General features: G+C 37.5%; 1 protein-coding gene across 3 annotated transcripts in view; it reads right to left on the bottom strand.

Annotated features, from left to right (window-relative positions):
* The window catches only part of TMEM131L (transmembrane 131 like), an 85,282-nt gene that overhangs the window by 17,894 nt on the left and 53,242 nt on the right, over positions 1-14,146 (bottom strand). For all 3 annotated transcript variants that reach the window (XM_061991891.1, XM_061991892.1, XM_061991893.1), the window contains exons 13-23: positions 13,525-13,678; positions 12,750-12,920; positions 12,370-12,439; positions 10,368-10,491; positions 9,497-9,638; positions 8,384-8,493; positions 6,210-6,282; positions 3,075-3,217; positions 2,296-2,438; positions 1,786-1,972; positions 572-757 (exon numbers count right to left, since the gene is read on the bottom strand). In XM_061991891.1, coding sequence (XP_061847875.1) covers positions 572-757; positions 1,786-1,972; positions 2,296-2,438; positions 3,075-3,217; positions 6,210-6,282; positions 8,384-8,493; positions 9,497-9,638; positions 10,368-10,491; positions 12,370-12,439; positions 12,750-12,920; positions 13,525-13,678 — 1,503 coding nt within the window. The remainder of the gene's footprint in view (positions 1-571; positions 758-1,785; positions 1,973-2,295; positions 2,439-3,074; positions 3,218-6,209; positions 6,283-8,383; positions 8,494-9,496; positions 9,639-10,367; positions 10,492-12,369; positions 12,440-12,749; positions 12,921-13,524; positions 13,679-14,146) is intronic.

Raw genomic sequence — 14,146 nt, 5'->3', positions numbered from 1 at the left:
AACCCTTAATTGTTGCACAAAGGTACAGTCCTCATAAAAGGAGTTTACTATGTGCAAGCAATGAATTAGCTAACACAAGCCATGTCTTCCTGGGGTAGCCTGCTTAGCAGATGCCTAGCAAAAGCTAACAATAAACATTAATATTTTTGAACAAGAAGCAAAGAAGCAGGTTTTCACTTGATTGTTTGAAACTTTACAAACAAAATTCATGTTAATTTTCCAGAAAAACTTAATCTACCAATAATGTTACATGTGTGACTGCCGTGGAGGTGTAAGTTTTCTAGCAACGAGAGCATCCACTGTGTGTTCCTGTGGGGGTATCTTAACTCCTCTTCAATGTCTTAACATGGAAGTTTACCAGCAACAGAAGCAAGAAATGCTTGACAACTTCACCACCAGCTACTGCAGCACACCTAAGCTGTCCTAGCCAGCTGGCAGGACTTTTGGGAGATAGATGCAGTAAAGACTTAGGCCCTATCACTTTTAAAAATATAACACAAGCCAAAATCACCTGTTGATCTTTCACTGGCAGGTGTCTTTCAAACTAGAGCAGGAGCCCTCAAAGCATTACCTTACGAAGAGGACAGTGAGCCTCCAGAAAGATTCTTCCCAGCTGGGTCCTGGCACCACATCTGCACACAGCGGTAACAGATGGTGAGGAAGAGTCACGTTGAGCGTGAAGTGAAACTCCAAATCAGCAGCAGTCACCAGCGTAAGCTCCCGGATTACCCACGAAGATGTAAAGTCAGGAGTGAACCTGTCAGGAAAAGTCGACAGAGCTGGTGTTATTTTTCCATTGTTGGTCGAATTGAATTTTATGAAGTCACACTGATACTGAAAAATACAAATTAACTTCTGATTTAATAATATGAAGTAATCTGCACTTAATTAAGTGACCAATATCTGCCTGGACTATGCAAATGGCATTGGACCTGACAGCGGTAAGACCTTGAGGTCATCTTCAAACAGTAAAATAGACGTTTTTGTTGTGAATCTTCACAATTCTCTCATTACCGTGACTCATTTTCCTTTTCTCAAGGAAGTCCACATGATCAGCTCATGTTAACCAAAACACTCTTGACCAAAAGCATAGCAGGCAAGCATGCAGACAGCATTAGTTCAGAAGTGGCCAGGTGCTAGGTTAAGTCTAGAACAAGGCTGGAAAGATAGGGAAAGGCTGGAAAGTAGAAGAAAACATCAAGTTTGTTTCTTCTTCCATTTACTTCTCCGATCCATATCATGATTGCATTTGACTGCCATGGGTACCGCTAAAAGGTATGACTTGCCTTTCTATCAGTAGAGGGTGATATCTGTTGCATATAAAACCATGCTTATTACAGTATTAACTTTACTCATGTTTAAGTCATAACTTTGACTCAACAGGATTTTGCAGAGAATAGGTTTGAGACTACATGCAACATTAGGAAAACATGACTAGATTGTGGTCAGGCGACTTGGAACAAGCTAGAGAATAAAGATGAAGTTTTTTTAAAAGCCAGAGGGAAAGCATTTGTTATTATTTTTACAACTCTTTTCCTTTAATTCATTATTTCATAATGCATTGAAAAGCATGTACACTGCTTTCTAAAAATAATGGAGTCTTATAAAGAAACATTATGTAATCACTTTGTTAGTATTACCCCTAGTGAAAAAGGAAAATGCTTACGAAATTTATGTTCAAAGCTCACCAAATTCAGTGTGCAAGTGTGCTACTGTCTGTTACTGAAATTAATTGTTTCAAATTTCCACTTAAGATAATTAGCCAGCAAATTTTTCAGTGCTTACACAATGCTGATCTCTCGTGATGAATTTTGAGCCAGGAAAAATTCCTGACAGTCTAACACTTCAAATCCATATCCTTGGCAACTGTAACCATTTATTTTCATTGATGAAACTGTTATAGGAAGAGGCCCAATATTCTCTACTTTGAAGTTCTTCGTAATGGATAGAATTTGCTTGCTGTCTTTCAGCTCTTAAAGGAAAAAGAAAAGAATAATTATTTTACAGTGCTTTAAAATTGGTGTCTTGCATTTATAAATGAGTTGCTATTTTTAATTTCAAGCTACTAAAAAAATTCAGAAGTGATGTTTTGATACAGATTGGTTTACAGCAGTGTATTTCTAGAATTTCTAACTGTCCCCAGTCAGTGTTTTGAGAAAACAGAATCCACACCTCTCATGACCAAGCTTTAACTATGTCAACATTCTGTTTTCTTAACATTACTGTACTGCATCAGTACCACAACAGAGTAATGCAGCCAGTTACAAAATCAGAGACCTGTTTCTTCTTACTCACGTCGTCTGCAGTCCATTAGTGTAGCCTCTGGCACCTTGAATCGAAGAGATCCTCCTACACCAGGTAGTCTTCCCCCTACTTTAAGCAATTCTTTAGCTCCAAAACCTTCTACATTGACCACATCCAGAACAGTCAAGTTGTTTCTGCCATAATGCAAAAAGCAGACAATCAGGCATGAAAACAAAAATGAAGATTGCAAAATCAGGGCTTTGCTATCTAGATGCCAATCCCAGACAACAGTGTTTCAGTAACAGAATCACTGGCCACATCTGGATGTGTTTCCTCTAAATACAGGGAGGATCACTCCAAAAATAGTCACCAGTGAATTTCAACCAACCAAGGAACAAGCTTTGTGACCACTGCCACCAGACAACAGTGTTATCACCTATCAAAAATGGTGGCTTCTTCCATATACTGTCTTTTTCCTCCAGAGATAACTAACACTTTAGACTCTCTGTATAATTAAATCCTAGCATTATGGAATTAAGTATTATGGAGTTAAGTTGAAAATTGCAAAGCCACCCAACGTGTTGCTCTCGACTCAAAATTGCCCCAGTACATCCATGTGTATTTTATGCATATGCACCAATCACCTATCAAGAAAAAAAGGTGCTGCTTTTAAATGACTGACATATAAGGCAAAAAGACCCTTTAAACATATTCTACTAAACTGGAAGTATTCTGACTTTCAAATTTTGACTGTTTGTCTTAGTTCCAAGATTTGTAAAATTCATTTTTACACTGAGTTGTTTGATTCTCACAACTGAAACGTGGCTTACCTGATTAAAATAAGTGAAGCTACTCTTTTGTAGTCAACTGGTGTAAAAATTACACCAACTTTTCTCATTTCCAGTGGCTGCAAATTTAACCAAAGCAGCTCAGAAGTGCATTTCTTGCTGGTGAGATCCTGTTGATGTTCACTCTGTTAAACAAAAATACACTTCTTATTCACAGAAAACTTGTGTTTAAAGATCTCAACAAAGAAAGCACTACATCTGTACTCAGCACCACATAAGATATTTTTGGCAAGGTGTAGTTAGTAACTCGTTATACAAAAGTCTTTCAAATTGACAACATAAAACATCAGATAAGGTTGTTTATTTGAGCAAAAGTTCATATTACTGCACTCATTATTATGAGGAATGTATTACTTCATGTTTAAAAACAGCTTGTATTTGCTCAGATGGAAAAGAAATTATATACTGTCCTTCATATTCAAAGAACCCTGAAACACCTCACAACACAACAAGAACTGACAGTATACTGATTGCACAGGGAAATGTGGCAACCATTATACCCTCAACATAAGACTCAACTTAAAGTGAGAAAAGGACTGCTGGCAAATATGTTGATTATTTGAGACAATGGAAATAAGCCAAAGGTGAACCACCTACCATATTAATTGAAAACCAGAACTATCAGAAGTTCACTAAGTCTGGAAATAATGTAAAATATTTTTTTGTTTATTTTTTTCCAATTAAAAGAAAACATAAAAAAAATTAAATGAGCCTAAAACTTCTTACTCCAGAACTGGGGGCGTTCCTCTTAGAAAGCAGTGACCAGACACCTACAGCAGTCAAAACAATCATAAACATTACAAAACAGGCTCTTGGTTGGTTGCTTTTCAATTCGTGGCTATTGTATTAATGGCTTTTTTGATCTTTTCCAGACCAAAATGGTTTTAACTTTATGAAAAAAGTACATATGAAAAAAGCTTTCAGAATCTGCATTTAACAGTCAATATTTATTAAAAGTAAACCCCATATGGCATTTGCAAACTTCACCCTGTCACTCCCTACAAACAAAGATCCACATGCACTCAAATATGAGCCTAACAATTCATTACATATGTATATAAAGTGACTAATGAAAAGATGACAAATTCAAAAATGTAAATATTAACAATTAATGACTGGGTTAATACGCCAAGATCCACCTCAGATATGCTGTATATCTATCTAACCATATATGTTCCTCCCAGCTCTTGAAGTCTCTGATGAAAAACAGGTATTACACACACTAATGTAAATATCTACTGCTATTTTTGCATTTGGTCAAGCATATTCTGCATGGGACTGGGAAACCTCATTCCTCCCCATGTATGAGTGGAACTACCCGGTGGTTGCTGGCAAAGCCACACAGCTAAGAACTCACAGTGCAGGAGGTTCCTGCAGTGTGTTGATGACAATGTCCTGACACAGGTGGTTGAGAAACCAAGGAGGAGGGGTGCGCTGCTGAACCTTGTGCTAGCAAATAAAGTTTGTTTGGGGATGTGAAGGTTGGAGGCAGCCTTGGCTGCAGTGATCATGACATGGAGGAGTTCAGGATGCTGCATGGAGAAGTAGGGCAACAAGCAGGATTGTGACTCTGGGCTTCAGCGGAACTGACTTTGGCCTCTTCAAACACCTGCTTGGAGGAATCTCATGGGCTAGGATTCTAGAATGTAGAGGTGCCCAAGAAAGCTGGTTAATCTTCAAGTGCCACTTCCTCCAAACCCAAGATCAGTTTATCGCCATGAGTGAAAAATCAAGTATGTAAGAGGCCTGCATGGATGAACAGGAGCTTCTGAAACAACTCCAACAAAAGAAGGAAGCCTATGGAATGTGAAAAAAAGGGACTGGTTGCTTGGAAAGACTATAGAAATGTCCTCAGAGTATACAGAGATGAAACAAGGAAGGCTAAAGCCCTCTTGGAATTGAATCTGGCAGTGGACATAAAGGAGAACAAGAAAGGCTTCTTCAAGTACATCTACAGCAAAATGAAGACTAGAGAGAATGTGAGCCCACTGCTGAATGAGCTGGGTGCCCTGGTGCCACAGGATATAGACAAGGCAGGACTACTGAATGCCTTCTTTGCTTCCGTCTCAACTGCTAAGAGCAGTCCTCAGGAACCTGAGTCCCTGGAGGGTAAAGTCTGGAGAAAACAAGACCATCCCTTGATTGAGGAAGATTAGGTTAGGAATCTGTTATGCAAGCTGGACACCCACAAATCCACGGATCCCGATGGAATGCACCCATGAGTGCTGAGAAGTCTCAGAAATCCCTTCCAACTGCTACCATTCTATGATTCTGTAACTAACTTATCTTCTTCAGTGGGTGCCTACAGGCTAGGATTTATGAACTGCTGTCTCCTATCTTCTACAACCACTTTTACAATTGTTGCCAGAAAGGTCAGTTTAGATTAGTGTAAACAACAGTCTTTGTCTTTCATTAAGGTCCTAAAGCATATGTGCAGAAACATGTATCTATGTGGGACATTAAAGATGTGACTGTAGCATGCTCAAACAGCAAGGAAAACATATCAGTTCTGTGCTTCTGCACAAACTGTCTAAGAAAAAACTTGCCATGTACCTTGGGCAATACTCTGGTCATCAGAATACACCAACATTCCTGATACAGCATCTTCTCCACTTCTGACATCCATGACACACCACTTCAGAGTATAACTACGGCTCAGTGCTGGTGTGACACAGTCAAGTGTCACCAAAGAGAACCATAACATTCCAACCTGAATCCAGTGAGACTGAGGTGAAGTGTAAAAATCTAGCCTTCTCCTTTGAACAGTATTTCCCTCTATTGAAAAAGATTATGGGCTAGCTTCTGACATCACAGACTCAAAAGCCCAACATCTTCGTGGTCAGCCTGGAGTTAAATGCAATTCCCAACACAGAATGCAAATGGCGGCCTCTTCAACATGCACACATCCCCATAGAGGGATGCACCCACTTCCTCTCTACAGTTGTTTTCAAAACAGAGTCAAACTTTGAAAAAAAAATAACTGCAAAGTCAGAGAATCAAGAAAATATTCTTAAATTGCTTTAAATAGCACTTGGGAACAACCCAGACACAGCATAGCTAGAAAAAACTTTTGCTAGTGTATCAGACCATTTTTTCTATCAAATTTCGCCGTCTTACCCTGTGAGAGCATTCATCAACGAGCCTGAATTCAGTGGTTGTGAAATTAATAGCTTGCACGTTTATGCCAAACCTAAAGAAATGAAAACAAAAACAAATCTAGTCTGTCAGAACTACACAGACTTCTTTCTACATGCTGGCATTTATTAAATATTAATGTTAATTGAATCTCATAAATATTAAATAAAGAATGCTTTTCCAAATGCATTTCAGCAGATGTAAAATACTGTGGAAATGGGGGTCTGCATTTTTACAAAATATACTACAAATCAGTTTTATGTGGACTTCACACATTTAAAAAAGAGAAATGGCTGGGCAGTTCAGATCCTTCAGCGCACAACATTGCAGAAGATGACAATTAAGGAATACAATTTCTAAGCCACACAAACACTTGAACACTTTTTCCACCCACATAACTGCTAAGAAATAATCATTATCAAATCTCATTAATTTACTCAAGAATCTCTCTTTCTGCTCATGATTTGTTTGGGATAAATTCCTATTTCTTTCACATACTTTAAAAATAAAATTCACTTACAACAGTTGATTATTTGCCTGAGAGAAAATTCTAAGCATTTAACATTGAAGTATTAAAAACAGATATTAAAAAAAAGGTAAAATTAGGGTTACAGAGAACTAATGGGCCTCCAGCCACTGAATTGGAACACACTTGTCACAAGTTTCTAGGACATTAGCTTAAAAAGAACCAGGTAGCGAACATGATTTCCGGTAAACCTAGATCTGCAGAAATTAAACTGTGCAAATACAGAAAAATGTCCTTTCAAACCACGAGAAAGAGCCTATGTCAAAATTATATTCAGCATGTAAACAGATGTAGTTTATTTGTGGTATTACTGTGCATATATATACACAGAGACACATACACATATATATGTGTATATATACATATATACACATATATGTGTGTGTGTATATATCTTTCTTATGAGGAAAGGCTGCAGGAACTGTGGCTGTTTAGTCTACAGAAGAGGAGACTGAGGGGGGGGATCTCATTAATATTTACAAATACCTGAATGGTGGGTGTCAGGAGGTTGGGGCATCCCTTTTTTCGATGGTATCTATCAACAGGACAAGGGGTAATGGGATGAAGCTGGAACACAACAAGTTCCACTTAAACGTAAGAAAAAACTATTTTACTGTGAAGGTGAGAGAGCCCTGGCACAGCCTGCCCAGAGGGGTTGTGGAGTCTTCTTCCTTGGAGTCTCCTCTCTTTGTCTGGGCATGTTCCTGTACAACATGCTTCTGCAGGGGGTTGGACTAGATGATCTCTAAAGGTCCCTTGCAACCCCTACCATTCTGTGATTCTATGATATGCACATATACATGTATGTATGTAAAGAGATGAGGTTAAGGAAGCAATTACACAGAGATTTGAATCCCAAATAAGCAAGTTACACTTACGCACTTGAGTAGTCCCACTGGCTCCAACCAGGTAAATGGTCCTACCAACTACATAGCTTTTTAAAGTTGTGTCACACAGATTATTTTGGCAAACTTCTGCCTACCTCACCCTGACCCTTTATACTGTTCATTGAAGTCTTACCTAGAATTCTCATTATATCTACTCAGTTTTAAAACATAAAGTTCAAAACAACGTAGAAGCATTTGCATAGTTGACCCTAAACATCTACAGTGGGATTCCTGTCTCTGGACCTAAATTTTTCTTCCTGGCTCCCATCTCCTCTTTTCAACCAGGGTTTTTATCTAGGAAAAAGCTAAGAAGAAATATTTTTCTAGTAGGAAGGTTCAGTTATCATCTTCCTCATTGATCAGTCTACAGACTCTGTACAGTTTCCAACCAGCCTTGCAGGGAAATTGCACATCCTCAATTCTGCAGGTTGCTCACCTGGGCCGCCTGCAGTAAGCCTCAGACCTTTAAAGATACCAATTCTAATTTACAGCTGGTAGACATAAACTTGCTGAAAACATGCTCAGTTTGGTTTTATCAGTGATCAGGCACATTACAAAGCCACGCATCATACAGGGAGCTACTCTGAACATGATATAATCACCTTCCAAATTCGGTCAGAACATTGTCCCTACCAAAGTTACACTTTGAAAAAATAAAACAAATAATAAGCAACAATCACAAAGCATAGCAAACAGATCTTTTAAAAAGGAAAACAGTACCCTGAGATAGTTATACACATTACCATTTGTTGAGCAGACTCAATGAAGCTTGTGGATCGGGGTAGTAAGAAAGAGGCAGAAGCTGCAACGTAACTGGGAAGGATGAAGGGTTCCTTAGTATGAAATATTTTACCTAAAGAGTTTGGAGGGGAAAGAAAAAATTAAAAACTACATACTTTAGAACTGGAAGGTAAAATAATTCAGTAACATGAGCTGCATTCTCAAGGGACTTTGACCTGACTTTTGTCTTAATGCAATATAATGATATGTGCACAAAACTGCATGGAACAACAGGACATATCACTGCAATATCATCATTTGCAAAATCAGCAAAGAGTGTATGAAGAACCACATGTGCAAAAATACAGAACCTCTTCACTCCAAAACAAATCTTTAACTTGGATTTTGATTCATGCAAGTAGATATGAACAAAGCTCTTCTATTGATGAAGGTGAAGTTAGTGAGGTGCCACTCCTTCTAACAGAAGTCTGAGGGCAAGCCATTATATATATTGTTATAACAACTGAGAATTAAATGGCACAAATGAAATATTAAGGTAATTCACAACAAGTGCATATGAAAACTATCTCTGTATCCCTGGTTCTGGCCCAGGCTAGGTTAGCAATGACCTAAATCTGACAAACGAGAAAGAAATAGTTAACTGCCAGTGTGGCTAGAAGACACATTGCTCTGCTGATCTCTCAAGTGTTGTGTACCTCACAAATGTTTTGGACACTTCTGATACATAAGGCAGTGGCATGAGAAAACCATCCCATAATCATTATTAATAATGCATCATTAATGACAGTATATCCTATCTGTAGTCCCTTGCTCAATTATCTTACTGCAAGCATGTAACTTACATGACAATGCAACAAAAGATTTAACAGCAACAAACCATAGTTAGTTAAAATCTATACTGCTTTGCTCCTCTCCTTGTATTAAAATATTTCAACTAGTTAGCCAGAGAACTTATTAAAGAGCCAAAGGGATACAAATCTGGTGTCTTAAATTAGACTTCGAAACATCGATCCACATGCAGTATGAAAATGCTAAGCATCAACAAATATTAATTGGAGACTTTGTTATCTATACATACATCAATTGAGAAAAAGCATAACAATAACCATCCTCACCATACTACTTTTAATTGCTGTGGCGCTGAAGTTGAGTGTAAGGCCAGGCTCTGTAATCAATCGTGGCAAAAAAAAGGCAAAGGACTCCTCTTCAGGCTTCTTCTGGTAAATAAAGCGAGCTGATCCTAAAATACTTCTTTTGCTTTATTAGTAAAACAAGAAAGCTTTGTTAATATTACCTTTTTTTTTTCAAAGAAAGAACAAAATCAAGTGTGATTTGTCAGTCCCTATAATTACATCAATTAAGCTTTCCTTGAAAATGTTCTTCCCAAAATAAAGCCCATAAAGCTGTAACCTCATAGAAGAAAGTCAGTGTAACTCCTGTGCATCCCTTCAGCCTCCACTTTTCTACCTGCCACACAATTGTGTTTTTCACAGCTCTACCTCCTTCTTCTGGAAAGGGGCTGATGTCACCGAGGCATCATCTGTACAAGACTTGCTCAGTCACAGCGACTGCTTCCTCCCAATGTCCCCAGTACATAGCATTGAGACTACGAAACCTTAAAAGCTTTTCAAATACCCTGATCTCAAAAAGACTTTGTGACTTGATGAAGGACTCGTGAAATTCCATAAACTATCTGGCAAAACATGCTTCCACTGCTTTCACGATTGGTAGCTGTGATGTGGTAGTTACAGTCAGAACAGCATTTATATTCTAAATTTATATTCTATTACTTATGGCTGGCAGTGCCTTGAAATGGAAGCTGGGGGTGTCCAGGGTGCCCTGAAACTCCAGATGCTTCAAGAAAACTAACTTTAGTGCAAGAAGGTCAGAAATGTTTGTTCTAACAGAGTACTCCAGAAAATAAATATTCTTTCTTACAACACTGTACTGCCTTGAATTAAGAACCTCGACAGATTCCGTACAGACCTGCAGGCTTCTCCACGTCTTATCTTTTGCCATCTTTCATAAAGTTCACTTGCAAGCTCAGAATCCACATCCCAGGCAGAATGAGACCAGTCAAGAGAGAGACTCTTCTGCCAAAGCAGATTTGCTAAAATGATAAAGAGATTTTTCATAGTTTACATTGCACCTTCCATCAATCTACTTCTGGATACAAGTAATTAATTAATATCTGAAAATGGTCCTGACACAAAAATGAAACAGGCAATCCATTTTTTCCCCTTCAAAACAAGCATATGTGAGGGTATATATAGTAATGTCCATATCTGATTTGCTTAAAGAAATACATCTGCAAAACCATAGTAATTCTATATGGAAACAAAGAGTATGAGCACTGCACAGGCTTTGTATGTTTTAGGAAGTTCTTTATATTGTTGCTGTTTCAAATGGATGCCAATGAAAAGTCATTATATTATCAGTCGACTTTACACAGGATCCTCTACTGATGCCAATAAGGTACCACAGTCATACAGTATTCTCTACATAGAGGTATAAAAATATAATACTATAGCAGAGAGCAAAATAAATCCCATTGTTTGGCAGAAACAGGGTTTTCATTTTATCTTTTTGAGATGCTAATGATTCTAAGTGGTTCAAGCATTTTCACATAGCAGAAAGTATGTATTTTTTAAAGAAAACAAAAATGGTTTATTTGAAAGTACATGTATTTTAATTTACAATCTTTAGTGTTTAAAGTAACCCATTGAGAATGATGATGATTGGAATAATACAGCTACAAGTTCTTTAGGTCAGCATTTTCAGGCTTGTGCGTTAGACTTCGCTTTTTAATAAATATTGATATCTTAAATTAGAAGACAGAATCCTTCTATGTAACAATTTTATTACGTGTATTATTAGAATGGAAAGAAAATAAGCAATGAGGACTTACTTGTATCAACAATATTACTTTACCTAGATTTAAAAAACGTCCCAAACCAAAACAAACAACAAACATTTGCTTCTAAGATAGGTACATAAGTGTTCATTTGTATCAGCAATTCTTCAAGCCATGTTTCTATAAATCACCTCAATTCTCCTTTTTACATTTGACTGACTACTATTGCCTTTTCATATCCTCATACAAAAACACATTTTAGGAAAGCATCACCTTCAGGAGAGCACTCAAACATTTAAAGCCTATGGTACTCGGCTGCCTACTGAAATTCCTTACAGAGCTTTTAAAAAAACCACTATTCTGAATCAGCTTTTGTCAGATTCAACACTTCAGGCAGTATAACATCCATGTAATACTTAACACTGCATTTTGATAAATGCCAGCTAGGTACTTAAGACAGCTCCCAGCGTCACATTATATGGAAATAGATTCCTCAGTTCCAGAAAGAATGAGGCTCTTCCTCTCTCTTTCATGATACAGCATTAAGGATGATCTTTTATAAGCCTGATAAATGATCTTTTGCAGAAATTCATGAAAAGATTGCTGAGAGAAACAACTGAAGACCTTCAAATTTAACTCCATCTAAAAGGCAGGATATTAGTCAGGTTTTGGGTTTTGGTTTTTAGCAAAGTATCTGGAGATACCCAGTATCTGGACCCGGATTATTCACATTTTCTTACCACTTTGAGCTAGTTGACAGCTTTATCATTCTACTTCAACATCTCCAGAGAATGTGTGTATGAAGAAGGCAAGAAGCAGTACACCAGCAGTGAGAACTTACAGAAGAGTTTTAATATTAAGACCAAAACCAATTGGACTTAATATTCTGCCAAAACAGAACAATACCTTAGGATGTGCCATGGAATCTGAGGTTTGAAATATTGCACAGTGTATCCAGTACTGGTTACTCAAAGTCACTTTATATACTCTCCAAAAAATAGGTGTCTTAAAAGACATAAAACTAAGTACTTCTATGAACAATCTCAATATTCTCATTACAATTCATGTTACATAAATTTTCTTCAATAAAACTAACATCAAACGCCCCAAAAGACTGAAGACGAACAAGCCTACCTGACTCAGATTTTCCCAAGTAACACTGAATATCACAGTGGGCAATTGCTTCAAAATGAAGATCTCCCTGCTGGAAAAAAAAACCCAAACAGAAAAAAACTACATCTGACCATATGACAGAATAACAGGACAAATTCCAGCTTCTCAGTTCACAATTTGGATGAGTCAAAGAGGAGAATGAAAGGTGCCTAGAGAACTCTAACTCCATCACAGTTCAACACTGGAGGCTTAACTTCTCAAGCCACAGAATGGTTTAACAGAGTGGTCTTGTACCGAGCTTTTCTTTCAGGTCTAAGGGACAGACTTCTGGTCTAAGAAAGAGGCTCCTGCAGTTTGGTTTGTGGTATATAACAATCATTTAATACGACTGAATACAATACCTTGGATATAGTTGAATATATCTGCAGAGGTATTTCAAACATTACTCCCACATTTGTGGCCAAACAAATACTAGAAAGTACATTTGTTACAGTGTCGTTCACACTGAGCTTCAAAGAAAATACATTCCAGCAGCCTGGAGGTAGAGTCAAAGGTTCAGCAAAGTTCAGAATCTAGAAAGAACCAAACGACAACTGGATTACAATTGGCACAGTGGTTTTGGTGCAAGCAGTACCTTGAAGAATGTAAACTTTCTTTTGCTGTTGTTACACACATATATGTGCCCATAACTGATCCATACAGTGCACATATGTAAATCTCCTATCTAAATATACAAAGAGCCAATTAGATGCCTACATCATGTACTTATTCATAAACCAGATTTGTCTGGTTTGAATCAAGCAATTTTGTGAGTCAATTATTGGCTTTGCATTCTAAACATCAAAGCTCATCTACGTACTAAAGACTTCCATTACAGCTTATGAAGAAATGCTGAATCCTATAGAGCACAACAATTCTGAGAACAGAGCAATGGTCTGTAATTTGATGCATCTGTAGCTGCAACTCCAACGAAAGAACAATTGCTAATAAAACACCACAAAGACCAAGTTGGACAGTGAATAATGCCTATTGAGAGAGTAAGCTCTTTCAGGACCTAACAGAGGCACACGTATACCTTTATTTTTAACTGAGTACACAGAGTTCTTAAAAAAAAAATCTATTTTGTATGCCAAAATCACATGACAAAACACTGTATGAAGCAGAAATAAAGCTTACCTTTAAAATGTTCTTAGTTTCTCTGGCTACGAAGACTTCATTCAGTTCAATGCTGAAATCAAAATTGTTTGTAAACCATATGGACCAAAGTCCCGAAGTATTATGATGTGGTTCTATATGAAACAACGCTGCAGAAGGATCTACGTCAAAATACCTGGAAGTAAAAACAGAAGAAAAATAAACGCATCTGCAGTTATCCTCGAGCACAAATAAGTGGTCCACACAAGAAAAGATAACTCTAGTATTCTTACATAACCAGTCTCTCTGAAGGTTTTAAGGAGAAAGAACAAAATTATTTCCTTTGGAATACTTACATATAACATCAGAGTGAAAACTGACAAGAACTAGGCAAAAGAGATAAGCAGATAATCACTCTACCCTCTTGCTGTGCTATAGTACAACGTTGCACATTGCATTGTGATTTGGTAAGTTGGATTAAATCAGTGAAAGAAGAATGAAGAAAAGACCTCACATTTTTTCTGTAACTAACCTGCCTCTGTAGCATTGGATTAACAAGGATGGTGGAAATTTTATCATAGACTCTAAACAACTTTTATGTGATATAAACTGCTAAGGCATATCTTTTTACTGGCTCCTGAAATCCTTCCTGTATAAAATACAG

The sequence above is a fragment of the Colius striatus genome, chromosome 3 (assembly GCF_028858725.1).
Source record: "Colius striatus isolate bColStr4 chromosome 3, bColStr4.1.hap1, whole genome shotgun sequence".
In the NCBI taxonomy this organism is placed as follows: Eukaryota; Metazoa; Chordata; class Aves; order Coliiformes; family Coliidae; genus Colius; species Colius striatus.
Note: the sequence above shows the minus strand (reverse complement) of the source record. Positions and strands in the feature narration are given on the sequence as shown.